The 13,841-nt window shown below is 53.6% G+C and overlaps 5 protein-coding genes across 5 annotated transcripts; 3 read left to right on the forward strand and 2 right to left on the reverse strand.

The window, feature by feature from the left end:
* Positions 1-917: 917 nt before the first annotated feature.
* K460DRAFT_269291 (nicotinamide mononucleotide adenylyltransferase 1) lies at positions 918-1,842 on the forward strand (the record flags this gene model as incomplete). The annotated part of the gene is made up of 2 exons (XM_040927553.1): positions 918-1,530; positions 1,580-1,842. 2 exons carry the CDS (start codon positions 918-920, stop codon positions 1,840-1,842), a joined length of 876 nt encoding a protein of 291 aa, XP_040792641.1.
* A 1,037-nt stretch (positions 1,843-2,879) lies between these two features.
* On the forward strand, positions 2,880-5,591 carry K460DRAFT_372449 (glycoside hydrolase family 5 protein; the record flags this gene model as incomplete). Its single annotated transcript, XM_040934508.1, has 2 exons — positions 2,880-3,035; positions 3,078-5,591. The coding sequence occupies 2 exons, from the start codon at positions 2,880-2,882 to the stop codon at positions 5,589-5,591; spliced, it is 2,670 nt and encodes an 889-aa protein (XP_040792642.1).
* A 161-nt stretch (positions 5,592-5,752) lies between these two features.
* On the reverse strand, positions 5,753-7,443 carry K460DRAFT_10327 (FAD/NAD(P)-binding domain-containing protein). The gene is made up of 4 exons (XM_040926508.1): positions 7,296-7,443; positions 7,196-7,233; positions 6,529-7,123; positions 5,753-6,471 (listed from the first exon to the last, which is right to left on the reverse strand). The coding sequence occupies exons 1-4, from the start codon at positions 7,342-7,344 to the stop codon at positions 5,915-5,917; spliced, it is 1,239 nt and encodes a 412-aa protein (XP_040792643.1). The 5' UTR covers positions 7,345-7,443; the 3' UTR covers positions 5,753-5,914.
* Positions 7,444-8,538: 1,095 nt separating this feature from the next.
* Positions 8,539-9,769, forward strand: K460DRAFT_400168 (S-adenosyl-L-methionine-dependent methyltransferase; the record flags this gene model as incomplete). Its single annotated transcript, XM_040936299.1, has 5 exons — positions 8,539-8,911; positions 8,961-8,997; positions 9,045-9,185; positions 9,246-9,668; positions 9,721-9,769. 5 exons carry the CDS (start codon positions 8,539-8,541, stop codon positions 9,767-9,769), a joined length of 1,023 nt encoding a protein of 340 aa, XP_040792644.1.
* Positions 9,770-11,459: 1,690 nt separating this feature from the next.
* K460DRAFT_360942 (alanine aminotransferase 2) lies at positions 11,460-13,512 on the reverse strand. Its single transcript, XM_040932367.1, has 2 exons — positions 11,915-13,512; positions 11,460-11,855 (listed from the first exon to the last, which is right to left on the reverse strand). The coding sequence occupies exons 1-2, from the start codon at positions 13,154-13,156 to the stop codon at positions 11,601-11,603; spliced, it is 1,497 nt and encodes a 498-aa protein (XP_040792645.1). The 5' UTR covers positions 13,157-13,512; the 3' UTR covers positions 11,460-11,600.
* Between the last annotated feature and the right edge of the window lie 329 nt (positions 13,513-13,841).

Genomic DNA, 13,841 nt, shown 5'->3' on the forward strand with positions numbered 1-13,841 from the left:
CCATGATTTATTATTATTAGTCTTTTCATCTCCAAAGAAATGCCCACCCACCCCGGCTCTACGCTTGGTCTGGTGCATAGACTGTCTGATTGTTCAGCAATGGCATCCCGCGTCTCGTACTAACGTCTCGTACTAATCCGATGACTAGCTATAGCCACGGATGAAGTTATCAAGGCGGGGAGCAACTCCGAAAGTCGCCCCGCGCCCCACGTGAGCCTCCCATTTCCTGAGTCGCTGTGCCTAGCAAGCAAGCAGGCAAGCAGTGCAGAAAACGGAGCAGTTTGGCGACGTTGGCCCGCAGCTGCATGGTCCTTTGCAGAAAGGCGTCATTTATTTTTTCTTAGCACGGCCGAAGGAATCTGTCGCATCGAGAGCGGACAACCCTGCCGGATCAAGCTTTGTAAGGGTTTCCAACTCTCTAACCGCAGCCTACCGCAGCCTAGACGTCTACATAATGTCGCGCGCCCTCTTCCTTTCGTCCTACCCTTTTCTTGCCCCCTAGATCCATACTCTTCCTAAACTCTCCCTCCAGCTATAAACCTGATTCCTAAACTTGCGCCACTCCCTCCCGCCCTCGCCTACCCATCATACCCGACTAACCCAGCTATCTCGACCCTTTCCGGTGCCGTCTCTGCCTAACAGCAGTAACTGCCTAGTTGCCTAATACCGGGCTTTATCCGAAGGCCCCCCGTTGACTCGTCCGCCGGTACGCGCTCACTCATAAAATGTTCACCACCCGCCTTCAATTAACGTTCCCCGCCAGAGCTACCACCCTCCAAATCGCCACCCGCCCATTCGCATCGTCCTGTCGCCGACTCCACTACCGTTCACTACACAGCCGGAGAGTCGCCCCCCGGTGGCTGCCCCTCGCACCCCACTCTCCGCGCCCTCTTAATTCCGCCCCCTCCGCCGCCGCCATGAACTCTATCACCAACCGCGACATTGTCCATGACGCCGCGCTCGACAGCCTGGACACCATGTCGCTCGATACCTACACATTCCCAAAGGAAAGGCTGAAGAAACAGCTGTCAAATCCCGAGAAGCAGCCTCTTGTGCTTGTGTCGTGCGGCTCCTTCTCACCACCGACGAACCTGCATCTGCGCATGTTCGAGGAAGCAGCCGACTACTGCGAATTTGAGACCGACTTCGAAGTAGTGGGCGGCTTCTTCAGCCCCGTCGGCGACGCATACAAGAAAGCTGGTCTGGCATCCGCGCAACACAGAATCAACATGACCAGGATTGCTGTCGCGGACAGCTCGACCTGGATTGGCGTTGACCCGTGGGAGCCACTGCACAAGGAGTACCTACCGACCGTCAAGGTCTTGGACCACTTTGACCACGAGCTGAACACGGTCATGGGAGGCATCGATAATGGAAAGGGCGAGAAGAGACCAATCCATGTTGCGCTGCTTGCAGGCGCCGACCTGATTCAAACCATGAGCACACCAGGACTGTGGGCTAGCGAGGATCTTAGCAGGATCTTGGGCCATTACGGCGCTTTCATACTCGAGCGCAGCGGCACTGATATTGGTAAGATACCCCATTCCTCTTTGTGATCACCTGTACTGACTTGCCATAGACGATGCGCTTGTCAGCCTACGGCAGTTCAGGGAAAGTATCCGTGTGATACCGCAACTCATCCAGAACGACGTATCTTCGACCAAGATCCGTCTCTTCCGCAAGAGGGGCAAGAGCATCCGCTACTATATTCCCGACAAGGTCGTCGACTACATCTACGAACACGGCCTTTACAGCGACGACGAAAAGAAGCAGGCGGACAAGGGCGAAGAGAAGGCGTCCATCGACGGCGCTGCTTCGTCGCAAGGCGTTTCTGCGTCTTGAGTGACGGGAAATTCGACTTATCAGCCTTTTTAACTTGTCGATCTCGCCCCACCGACACATCATTCCCTAGAGCCACTTCCGTCAGGACTGCCGCGCCGCTCACTTCCGGCATAGTGGGTATTTGAATATATCTTTACGGCTGCACTTGGGTGGCATATTGATTTGAGCACCTGTACAGGCGGTCATTCTTACACCGCTCCACTCGTCATGGACAAGGGTAGAGGCACCGGTTCGCCTTCATTGGCATGATAGCGGCATGGTTTGGGCGGACGAACTGCGCATTGGCTTTATTTTCCTAGCTATGATACCACACGAACACCAATGCATCACTGCGATTTTTCCATTTACGATACGGCATCGTGTCCTTCGACATGTCCAGATTGAGCTTCCCTGCGCACGTGCTGTGATGTCATGCACTACACCAACCGAGGCGTCCTTTTCATGCAGGGTCTCTCTCCTGGCAGATGCACTGCTCCAGCTGCTCCCCGGATTCGATGCACCCAGATTGCTTTGGGAGTCTATGTCATCTCCCCTGAACCGGGCTGTCACAGCAGATTCAAGTATCACGACTACTGGAGAGTTCTCCAATTCGGTCGCTCTGGTGATTGTTTGCAAAGCGGGAAAGCAGTCAACGATAAACTATAACGCAAGGCTAATAACACCGGGACTTGACAATAATAGTCGGCTCGGCTACGATTAGTTTCGGAAAATCAGGGAATTCGGATCTCAAGCTCCACACTTTGCTGCTTCCAAGGTCGCGACGTGGCGCTGGGCGCAGGGCCAAGTTCGGCAATAAATCAAGAGCCATCACTATAGCAACAAGGCTAATAGCAGCCTCATCCGTCCCACTTCGTAATTGTACATAATCGCTACCGGGATCTTTGCGCCCAGCTTCTGTGTGAGCAGTTCCTATTCTGTGCTATGTTGTATTACTATCGCGCATGATCTTTGAGTGGTTTTGAAGTTTCTCAGCTTGCATTCCAGCCGCCCCGCATTCCGAGTCCCACGCGCGACAACATCCCTACACATCTCATTTGATGCCCGACGACAGTGACCGCGATCGCGACCCTGCGCGCCGCCGCCCGCACGGCGAAGAACGAAGAAGACGGAGAGAATCGCACGGCGAGCATGACAAGCCCGAGCGTCGGCGACGGAGAGACGAGTCCCGCGGCGAGAACACCGTCTATGACCACGTAGGCCGGCAGAGAAGGGGGCACAGAGCGACAGATTCACAGGGCGATCTACTACCCCAGCCGCCGCGTCGCCCACGGCACCAGAGCGATACAGAGCAAGAGTCGCCCAGTCCGCGCAAAGCAAGACAATCGCGCCGCAACTCGACATCAGGAGGTGGCAGCGGAAGTCGGAGCCGAGGATCAGGCGCGCCATTGAGTCTCGATGCGCTTGCGAAGCTAGATAAAACCAATGCCAAGAAAGCTGGTGGGTGGGGGTCCTACGACTACGATGACGACTATCTGAGAGAAGTCAGGAAAAAGGAGAAGAATCTAGAAAAGGAGAGAGTCAAGGAAGAGAGGGCAGAGAAGAAGAAGGAGAAGCGGGAGGAAGAGAATCATCGGCGCGCAGGGGAGAGCGATGCGGCGATACAGGATGAAAAGGCTAGGAGGCGGAGAGAGGAGAAGCGGAGAGCGGCTGAGAGCAAGAGGGCCCATACGGAAGATGAGCGAGAAGGGAAGTTGAAGGCGGCCAAGGCTAAGAAGAATCACACCGAGGATGAGCGAGAAGAGAAACGGAAAACGGCCGCGATCAAAAGGGCCCACGCTGAAGATGAGCGAGAAGTGAAACGGAAAGTAGCTGAGATTAAAAAGACCCACACTGAAGATGAGCGAGAGAAGAGGCGGAGTGCACATACAGATGATGAGCGGGAAGAGCGCAGACGCAGACACGAGGCAAAATATACGCCCTCTGAGGCCGACGAAAGAAGGGAGAGGAAGCGCGAGGAGAAACAGCGCAGAATGGAGCAGAAGAAGCGGCGCGTCATCAGCGGACCGTTGGCAGAAGAGGGCGGCATCGATGACGAGGAGTATCAGTACATGATGGAGAAGCGAGGCGGGGGTGGGCGCCCGCCTAAAGTATATACACAGGAAGAGATGGCGAGAAAAAAGAAGCGGAAACGCTTCGTCATTGGGATCGTCTCTGCTCTAATCATTCTGGTCATCATCATCGCCGTCGCAGTAATAGTGTCAAAGAAGAGCAAAGACAGTAAACCGGAAACTACCGCCGCGGCGAGCGCATCAGAACCAAAGAACAACAACCTAGACGGTAAAGACCGTAGCAGCGTGCCTAAAGAAGATCAAGGCGGTATCCTAGACCCCTGGGTCTGGTTTGACACGCAAGACTTCAACGTCACTTACACCAAAGAAACGGTTGGTGGCCTCCCCATAATCGGGCTAAACTCCACCTGGGACGACGACGTACAAGCGAACCCGTCCGTTCCCAAGCTTAGCGACACGTTTGATTACGGCAAGATGCCCATCCGCGGTGTCAATGTAGGCGGCTGGCTCAATCTTGAGCCCTTCATCACACCGTCCTATTTCGAGAAGTGGGGAAGCAAAGACGGCGTGGTGGATGAATGGACTCTCCTCTCGAAACTCGGGCCTACAAAGGCGAAAGATACGATGGAGAGACACTACTCCGCTTTCGTGAATAGGCAGACGTTCGTTGCTATACGGGCTGCGGGCTTGGACCATGTTCGATTCCCGTTCGGATACTGGATTGTACAGACCTACGACGGCGACCCCTACATCCCGCAAATCGCATGGCGCTACCTCCTCCGGGGCATCGAATACTGCCGACAGAACGGACTGCGTGTGAACCTCGACTTACACGGCGCGCCAGGGAGCCAGAATGGCTGGAATCACTCTGGTCGTCAGGGCGTGATAGGCTGGCTGAACGGCACAGACGGCGACTTGAATGCACAGCGCACATTAGACATCCACCACAAACTGTCCGTCTTCTTCGCACAGGATCGCTACCAGAATCTAGTCACCATGTACGGGCTGGTGAACGAGCCGCGAAACGTGGAGCTAGACACGCACAAAGTGGTTGCATGGAGCCAAAAAGCCATCACGCAGATCCGCGCCGACGGCATCAAGGGCATCATCGTCTTCGGCGACGGCTTCATGGGCCTCGACAACTGGCAAGGCAAGCTGCAAGGCAACGACAAGCTCCTGCTCGACGTGCACCAATACGTCATCTTCAACGTCGACCAACTCTCCCTCAAGCACAGGGACAAACTCAATTTCGCGTGTGAAGCCTGGACACAGCAGTCGCGCCGCAGCATGGACAAGAAAACCGGTTTCGGCCCAACCATGTGCGGCGAATGGAGCCAGGCAGACACAGACTGCGCGCAGTACATCAACAACGTCGCCCGCGGCACTCGCTGGGAAGGCACATTCGACACGGGCAATCCCTCCTCCTCGGTCCTCAAGCCCCAGTGCCCGGTCCAGGGCAAATGCTCCTGCGACCCGGCGAATGCAGATCCCAGCAGCTACAGCACCGAGTACAAGAAGTGGCTGTACCAGTTTGCTATTGCGCAGATGGATAGCTTTGAAGCCGGCTGGGGCTGGTTCTACTGGACGTGGGAGACGGAAAAGGCGACGCAGTGGAGTTATAGACGCGGACTCGCTGCTGGCATATTGCCTAAGAAGGCGTATGATCGCGATTGGAAGTGTCCTGGGAAGCCGGATGCCTTGGACGATTTCGGTGCGTTGCCCGAGTTTTATCGCATGTAGGGCTTATATAGGAGAGACGTGGGGCGGGAGAATATTGCTTTTGAGGCTTCGGCATTTTATTGTTAGAGCGCAAGGGAGTAGAAGTTGTGCATTGCGACGGCGTCACTTATTTTTATTTTTGGAAACTGGGTTTCTGTACATGCATGCATTTTCTGCGGTAAACTGAGGGTTAAGAATTGTTGACATGAGATCTCTAGTCATGATAATGTAGATATACGCATTCACTTTTCATCTACACATCTACCATGCTCCCATTCTACTTCATTCCGTCTAATCTGCAAAATTCTCGAACTATATAATCTTCAGTCCTAACGCTTACGCCATCACGCCTCGCTCGCATCCTCTTTCTTCGCTTGATGCATGCCTATCTTGACCATGGGACTCTGCATCAGCGTTTCCCAATTATGGATAAAAAGCGTCTGCTTCAACGAGATACTCATCTCCAGCGTGCCCCTCTCCAACACTTCATCATCGTACTCCTGCACCGCTTGCTGCAAGCTCTGCCCACCAATCTGAACTTTAAGCAGCGCAGAAACAAAATTAGACGCGTCCTGGAGAGCGTTATTCAATCCCTGGCCGCGATGCGGTGTCATGGGATGTGCGGCATCTCCACACAGCGTCATGCGTCCGGCTCGGTTATCCCACTTGCTTGCTCTTCCCCAGTACGTGCCCTTGTCAAGCGGGATCTGTGTGCCCTCTTTCACAGCGAGGCCTGCCGAGCGCCAAGGTTCCGCCCATTCTGCTGACCGCTTCTTGAAGAAGGCCAGGCGGCCTTCGAAAGTGGACAGGTCAGTGGATGGGGGCACTGTGTCGTCGATCCAGCTTTGCAAGATTTGGAAGGTCCATGTTTCCGGCTTGGAGGGGTCGGGCACATCTTGAACTGAGCTGTGTTAGTGGGCTAGTAAATACTTAAAAAGGGAAATTACGAAATGCGTACTGGAAAGCCAAAACATGGTCCCATGATCTGGATGTATGCTCGTGGTAAACAAATGGTTTTGCTGACGGATGCGAGAAGCCAATTCCGCGTCGAACTTGTAGGGGAAGTTAAACATGCTGACAGGGACGTCCGTGAGCTTTGCAGCCTCCGTCCCAACGATACTCTCCCGCACTCTCGATTTGGCACCGTCGCAGCCTACAAGGACGTCGCCAGTCGCTGTACTGCCGTCCTCGAACTCGACCTTGACCTTCCCGTCTTCACCAACAGAGGCGCGCTCCACCTGCTTCCCATACTGCACGTCGATGCCCTCCTTGAACAGATTCCGCATCTTCTTCCGACTGACACGATATGGCTTTTCAGCCTTCATCTCCATGATGAGCTCGCCTGTCTTGCCATTGCGAATTGGGAGGCCTGTGGCAGCGTCGGGCGCCTGTGACGGATCGGCATAGGCTTCGTGGAAGCGCTCAACGAGTTCGGGAGGCAGGCATGAGGCGATATGGGTACTCCCCCAGTGCAGCGTCATGCCCCATTCTCGCGGACGGGTTTGGTAGGTGCTGGTCGTTTCGGATTCGAAGATGGTGAAGGATATGGAGGCCTATCAGACAAGATGTTAGCTACGCGCATGATACACGGCCAGTGAACGACAAAAGTATGAAATCGCGTGTACCTTTTTCAGACCCTGCGCGGTGAGCAATCCACTCGTCCCTGAGAGACTGGTTAGCTCTACCAGCCATCAAATACCCCTCGTACCTCGCATTAGCACTCACCAGCTCCAACAATGAGCACATGGAGGTCCTTTTTGCCATCGGTTGCCATTTTTTTCTTGCACAAGAATTGAATGTCCAGTGTATCTACTGCTTCCGCCGGAAACGCCCCCACGAACACATGCTGGTGACGTCTGCTTGCACCACGGCCGAGTTCTGTTAATCTACATCCTGAATGGTCTAAAAGCTAGCGTGCAGATGCGTAGCCCGCTCTAGACATGCCGGCAGTGTACTGGTACATCTCTCTGGCGTTAGCGTAGTACTAGTAAGTGGTGCCCCTGGGATATAGTATGTTGCTTTGGCTGAGCTTGAGAGTCGTGTGGGCAAGAAAGGTGAACAGAATGGTGTAGGAGTAAGGAAGCTGTTGGGCGAGTCGTGACAACATCCCGAGCTATGGCCGAGGTATGGGCGAACGCTGCAACTCGCGCCCATATGCACGGCATTCTTACAGAATTATTGTGCTACCCTCACATTAGCTTAACAGGGAGCGGTATTTAATGTGATATGCTCGTCATCGCCCTAGCCAGCTTCTGGTACCAAAAATCAGCCCGCAGTGCAGCTAAGGGTGCCGCTAAAAGAATGGATGTCACCCATCGTCCATCCTCTCTCTGCAATTCACAGATTGCGCTCCCACGAGCTCGCCTTGGCCTCTTCAATTCATATAAGCACGTCATAGGAATCAATAGCCTCTCATAAACGATGAAACGTCTTCTATGGCGACTCTGCGACCCCGCATCCTCACGAGACATCGAATCCTCCCAGCGTTGAAAGCGGAGCCACTGGAAAAGCAACGCAAACTATCCGCCAGTCACAACGTCTCGCGGCTGCCCGATGATAGGCCATTGGCTAGTCACGCGCGTGTCAAGACCTTTTGTGAACGAGTCGCAAGACGTGTGTCTTCGCCATTATGCGGGCTCAAGCAATCAACGCCGTCGCGTTCCCGGGCCGGTGTATGCCCTGCTTACAGACATCGACCCTCAATTTTGTGCCGGCAAGCCTTCAAAAATCGAACCACTTGATCACTTGCTCAGTCTTTGCTAACGCTACCCCCCAACAAACGCCTACCGTCTCATCATCTTTGAGCCTTCCATACATACGCTGGCCAAGTTAAGTCAACGGTAGAGGGCGTTGAAAGTGGGGACCCTAGACGACTCGTACCGAGAAGAACAAAGAATACTCACTAGGTAGCTTGCTATACTCGAGAGTCCTTAACACCGCAGGACTGCAGGTGGTTGAATTGGCGAACATGGAAACAAACGCCAACGAAAATACACCTCATGTTGTGCCTCCTGGTGGGGACACTGTTGACCCCATATCTGATGATGCAGATTCCGCGTACAGCGATGTAGCATCTGAGACGGAATCTGTTACATCCAGTATCCTGGCCGGCCGCTACGAGAACGGGAGGAGGTACCATGCATATCAAGATGGGCTATACATGTTTCCAGACGACGAGCAAGAACAGGATCGGCTAGACATCAAATATGCTTCACTGCAACTCGTTTTCAACGACACAGTAGCATTCGCTCCATTGAAGGACCCACATCAGATCCTCGACATTGGAACTGGGACTGGTCTCTGGGCAATCGATGCTGCAGAGCAGTTTCCTAGTGCTACAGGTAAGATCTATCCTTCTTCGCTATCATAACGCGTGAACTAACGGCTTAGTGACTGCGACTGATCTGAGTCCAATACAGCCGAACTGGTATGCACATAGAAGCCATGTTCAGATCAAGCCATTGACCAAAGCAGGGTACCGCCAAATGTCAAATTCGAAATTGACGACGCAGAGCAGACATGGACATGGAAAGAAGATTTCTTCGATTTAATTCATCTGCGCACCATGACTGGTTGCATACGCGACTGGGATAAGCTCTTTGCTCAAGCCTACCAGTAACACTGCCCCTCCTGTTCTACCCTCTTCATTTCAGGCTGTGCTCACCAATCACACAGACACACCAAACCAGGCGGCTTCATCGAACTCCAAGAAATGGATTACATGGGAGTCATACAGCCCACATCTCGCAACCCAGGTACCTCTTTCGTAACGTGGTGCGTCGAGCAAGGTCGCGCCGGCAAAAAAGCCGGTGTCAACCTGCGGACTAGCATCGAGTTTATGACATCGAGCCTTGAAAAGGCTGGATTTGTCGACTGCAAGGCCTTGGAATTCAAGCTTCCGGTCGGAACCTGGGCGAAGGAGAAGCGGCTACGTGACGCGGGATTGCTGCAACTGAGTGCCATGCTGGAGGGTATTGAAGGTTTGAGCTTGAGACTGTATACATACTACGCTGGCTGGAGCCTTGACGAACTGAAGGTCTTACTTGCGAAAGTCAGAACAGAGCTGAGAGATCCTGGGTGTCATACCTATTGGCCTGTGTAAGTGTCGACGTGGATTGTAGATGGGTAGGAGAACGCTAACGATGACTAGCATAGTAGTATATGCCCGGAAGCCGGAAGGAGCTCCCTCATCGTCATAATGCACAAAGCGACTTTTCTTTGGGTGAAACTCTATTCGCCTGCTTGCTGTCTTTTGGCCGACCGTTTAGCTTTACCAGCTTTTCCCTTACAGTATTGCCCTTGGACTCTTTCGGTATCCCTCGCCCGATAATGGCAGCTTTTCCAACACAACGTCAAACCCGAGTACACTACTCCAATCTCTCATTATGTTACTTTTCAACTGACGGAATGATCAAGATCTCATTAGTAGTAGTCCCCTCTCCCCAATACCAGCATCCTTGTCTCGTCTTGGACTACTATTGCCGCGGCGAGCTACCCTTCGCCCTACAAAAAGGTTAAACCCCTCTTGTACCATTTTACAGATGATTGGTGGCAGTAGTTCAGGCTGAGCAAACAATGGTCCATCTTCACCTACCGAAGACATAGTTAGCCACTATCCTCCGCAAACAGGTTGAGGCGTCATCATAATAAATCCGAAATCTCACAACTTACCTCGCATCATACCTGCTCCCTCTATGACTACACATCCTTATTCCCATCTACTTATACGTATCCCCCATCTTCTTATCCCCCTCACTCCCCAATATCCCCTCCCTTTCCCCATCCCCCTTCCGTCCCCCCCTCTCCTCCATCTCAACACTCCACACGCCCGCCTCCTCCTCCTCCAACTTCTGATACTGGCCACCCCTCGCCCCACTGTACGCCGTCGGCGTCGCCAACAGCCCTTGCGCATCCGTGCTAGCCCCCATCTTCCGATCGCGCTTATTCTTCCACATGACCAGGATGACGATGAGGCAGAAGACGCCGACGGTAGCGAGTATGGAGAAGATGATGACGGCGATGAGACCGCGCTTTTCTTGGGCGGTTTGGATGATCGAGCGGTGGGGGAGGCGTGGGTGCGTCGTCGTGGTCGTTGGGGTGTGAGGAGACATGGGTGGTTTGGGGGGTCTGGATGAAAGAATGAATGAATGAATGCCCGACACCGTAGTCCCTCTGCTTTTCCTGGCGGACGTGTTGGACGAGGTTTAATACAGCTAGTTATAGTTTAGTAAAAGATGATTGAATTGATGGACAATGAGAGTAGGTACGTTTTGTATGTATTACATCTCGTATCGTCTTCGCCGAGTAAGTTCCGCAGCACACAGCCCACCCACCCACATGCTGAGTGAGATGAGGAATGAGTTTCCTTTCCTTCTTTCCTTCTTTGCCCCGCCCTATATCTCCACCGTCTAGCAAGGATGGCATGCCTTGGCGCTTACATAGTGAAGATGTGACAGTACATAAAAAAGGACAACGGAGCTAGGCGCATATGGTACAGTAAATCCATCATTTTTTATTAGAGATTTTGAATTTACATATTACTGGAGACCACGGCCTTGAACCCTATCGAGCAATCTCATTGTTTTGTATTTATTCGTAATCCAGACTGGTCTTACATCACCTTTTATCCAAAACCATATGCATGTTGCGAGGCCTCGAAGCTTGGAGTTATTAGAATTAGCCCACCAAGAAACTAAGATTAGATGTACGGGCGTTCTTTGTGTGGAGCGTGAGTGGCTGTCCTCGCCGCTTTGGGGAAAGCAGAGACCCACATATCAAGGCTGACATTGTCATCTTCAGGGGTGTCGATCACATTTTACAAAGAAGAAGAAAGAGCTCATGCGCACGTCGAAAAGACCAGACAGTGTTATTTGAGGATAGATTTCGCTATTCCGCTATGCAAGTGAAAAAGCCCAGCGAAGCCATGTTCCGCGACCTGGCTCCCGGGTCCCAAAATCCCTCCTTCGCTCGTTGCATTCATCACATTCTCGTCATGTCGCTCGTTCTGCTTTGCTCTGCTCTTCTGACTGACTACTTGAACTCGGCCACAAAGTCTTGGTGGAACTTGACGATCCGCCCGGTCCACTCCGTACCGGGCGCGAGGAAAGTCGTCCGGAAGTGCAGCGTGCCTGGTTTCTGGCCGAAACCTGAACCGGGGACGACGCACACGCCCGTCGCGTCCAGCATGCGGAAGCAGTAGAACTCATCGGGTTCCCTGCCTTCCTTCTTCGCTTGCTCAATGGCTTTGGGTGGGAGGTGGATGGTGGGGAAGAGGTACATTGAGCCCTGCGGTGTAGGTAAGTAATTGTGCTGTGTTGGAAGGGTAATGAAATAATAGTACGAACCTGAGGCTCGTCGCACACGACACCCTCCATTTTCTTGAATGCCTCGTAAAGCGCGTATGCGCGCTGTTTCAGGCCGTTGAAGATACCATCATACTCCTTCCTGTACAACTCATAACTCGGCTCGCCCTCCTTGGGCGGGTTGACCATCATCTCGACGATGCATTGGCCTATGACTGGCGGGCAAAGTTGAATGGAGATGAACTTGTACACTTCCTGCGCGACCTCTGGTTCGAAGCCTATAAGCTCAAAGTAGCCGCCTCGATGGCCACACTCGCCTACCATACCCTTACTAATAGAATGGAGCGAGGCGAGCTCGATGTGATCGTACTCCTCTGGCGTTTCTTTCTGTAGGTCGCGGAGCGCTTTCTTGAAGGAGATGAATTCGCCAACGAAGACGTTAGTCTGGTAGACCTCATCCGCAAGCACAACAAGTCCCCTCTCAGCAGCAAAGACGAGTACCGACTTGATATCCTCCGCTGATAGCGATGCGCCCGTGGGATTGCCTGGGTTGATGACAGCAATTGCCTTGACGTCGGTACCCTCTGAGACAGCCTTGTCGTAGGCGGTCCGAATGGACTCGAGCGAAGTACCCCATGCGTGCTCTTCGTTGAGATAGTAGGGTACGCAGCGGGTATGGAGTACGGACAGGGTGGCGGTGTAGAGAGGATATTGTGGGATGGGAACCATGATGCCCGTCTCGGGCCTTGCGCAAATGGTGTGCAGGAGTGTGTTTACCCCAGACGAGGCGCCATTGCTCAGGTAGATGTCCTCGAAGTTGGCTGGGTAGCCATCTCGTCGCTCGATGTACTCTGCAACACTCTGTCTGATGCCCGGTGCGCCTTGACTTTGGCTGTATGCGCCCACGCTCTTGACCTCCTTCAGCAGCTTCCTCGCGCGCTCAAACACATCAGACTTGTACCCGAGGCTCTTGGTGAAGACGTCCTCATGCTCGAGTAGCCCAGGGTTCTCTAACAGACTGGCGACCTGCCTGAAGAAGGTGATGGGCTTCTGGTCTAGCTGCTGCGGGTTTCCGATATTCGCAGCGACAACGGTGTCGAAAGGCAGGTCCTTGCCCTCGCCCTTTGCCAGCCTGGCGCGGTACTCCTCTGACCTGACGGCTAGTTCACCACGGACGGCGTACTTGGCGGCTTTGACGCGCGGGTTGATGCTGTCGAGGTTCAAGACCTTCTTCGCCGCCGTCGATGACGACGACGACATGGTTCGCGAGCGGTGCAGCGACATGGTGGTGGGAGGTGCGATGGGCGTATGCAATACTAGAAAAGGAAGAGAGAAGTGAGCCAACGGTGCAGACTACGACGTAGCAAACTAGATGACACAGTCTTGCGAAGCTCGTTTCCCCGCGACGCAACTGTTGTAATGCGTCAAACAAAAGGCAGCGCGAACGGGTACGCTATAATTTTTATGCCCCACCAAGGACATGGTACCCTCCGTGTATTGCCGTTCCTAGCAGGTACTCGGCCATGGCCTAGGAAAAGGAGCGATGGAAAGCAAAAATACCTGTCGAACCCATGACACGGGCGGGCCATGGTGCTTCTCCGTGCCGTGGACGTCTTCTCGCGACGAGTACGCGAAGTGAGCTGATGGTCGAGTGAGCCGAAACCGGCGGCATGGTGAAGGAACCCTGCTGCTTATCGTCGAGACCCCACACCCGCTGCGGGCCCAACCGATTGACCTCAACCCGGGGCGCGACGCGAACGCTTGGAGAAAGGCTGTGAGGTAAGCGTGGGTGGTCGCCGCGGGTGGTCGTTTAGGACATGATGGGAGGAAAAAGGCGCGTGGGCATGGCTTGGGGTTGATAAATGAATAAGTAAGAAATAAACTTTGGGCCGCCCTATCTCTCTCTCACCCGAAGCTGCGTGACACCTCCCCCCTCCCTCATGCCAGCCAGCCGCACTCCAACGCGCGG

Source organism: Cucurbitaria berberidis (assembly GCF_010015615.1).
Source record: "Cucurbitaria berberidis CBS 394.84 unplaced genomic scaffold K460scaffold_1, whole genome shotgun sequence".
In the NCBI taxonomy this organism is placed as follows: Eukaryota; Fungi; Ascomycota; class Dothideomycetes; order Pleosporales; family Cucurbitariaceae; genus Cucurbitaria; species Cucurbitaria berberidis.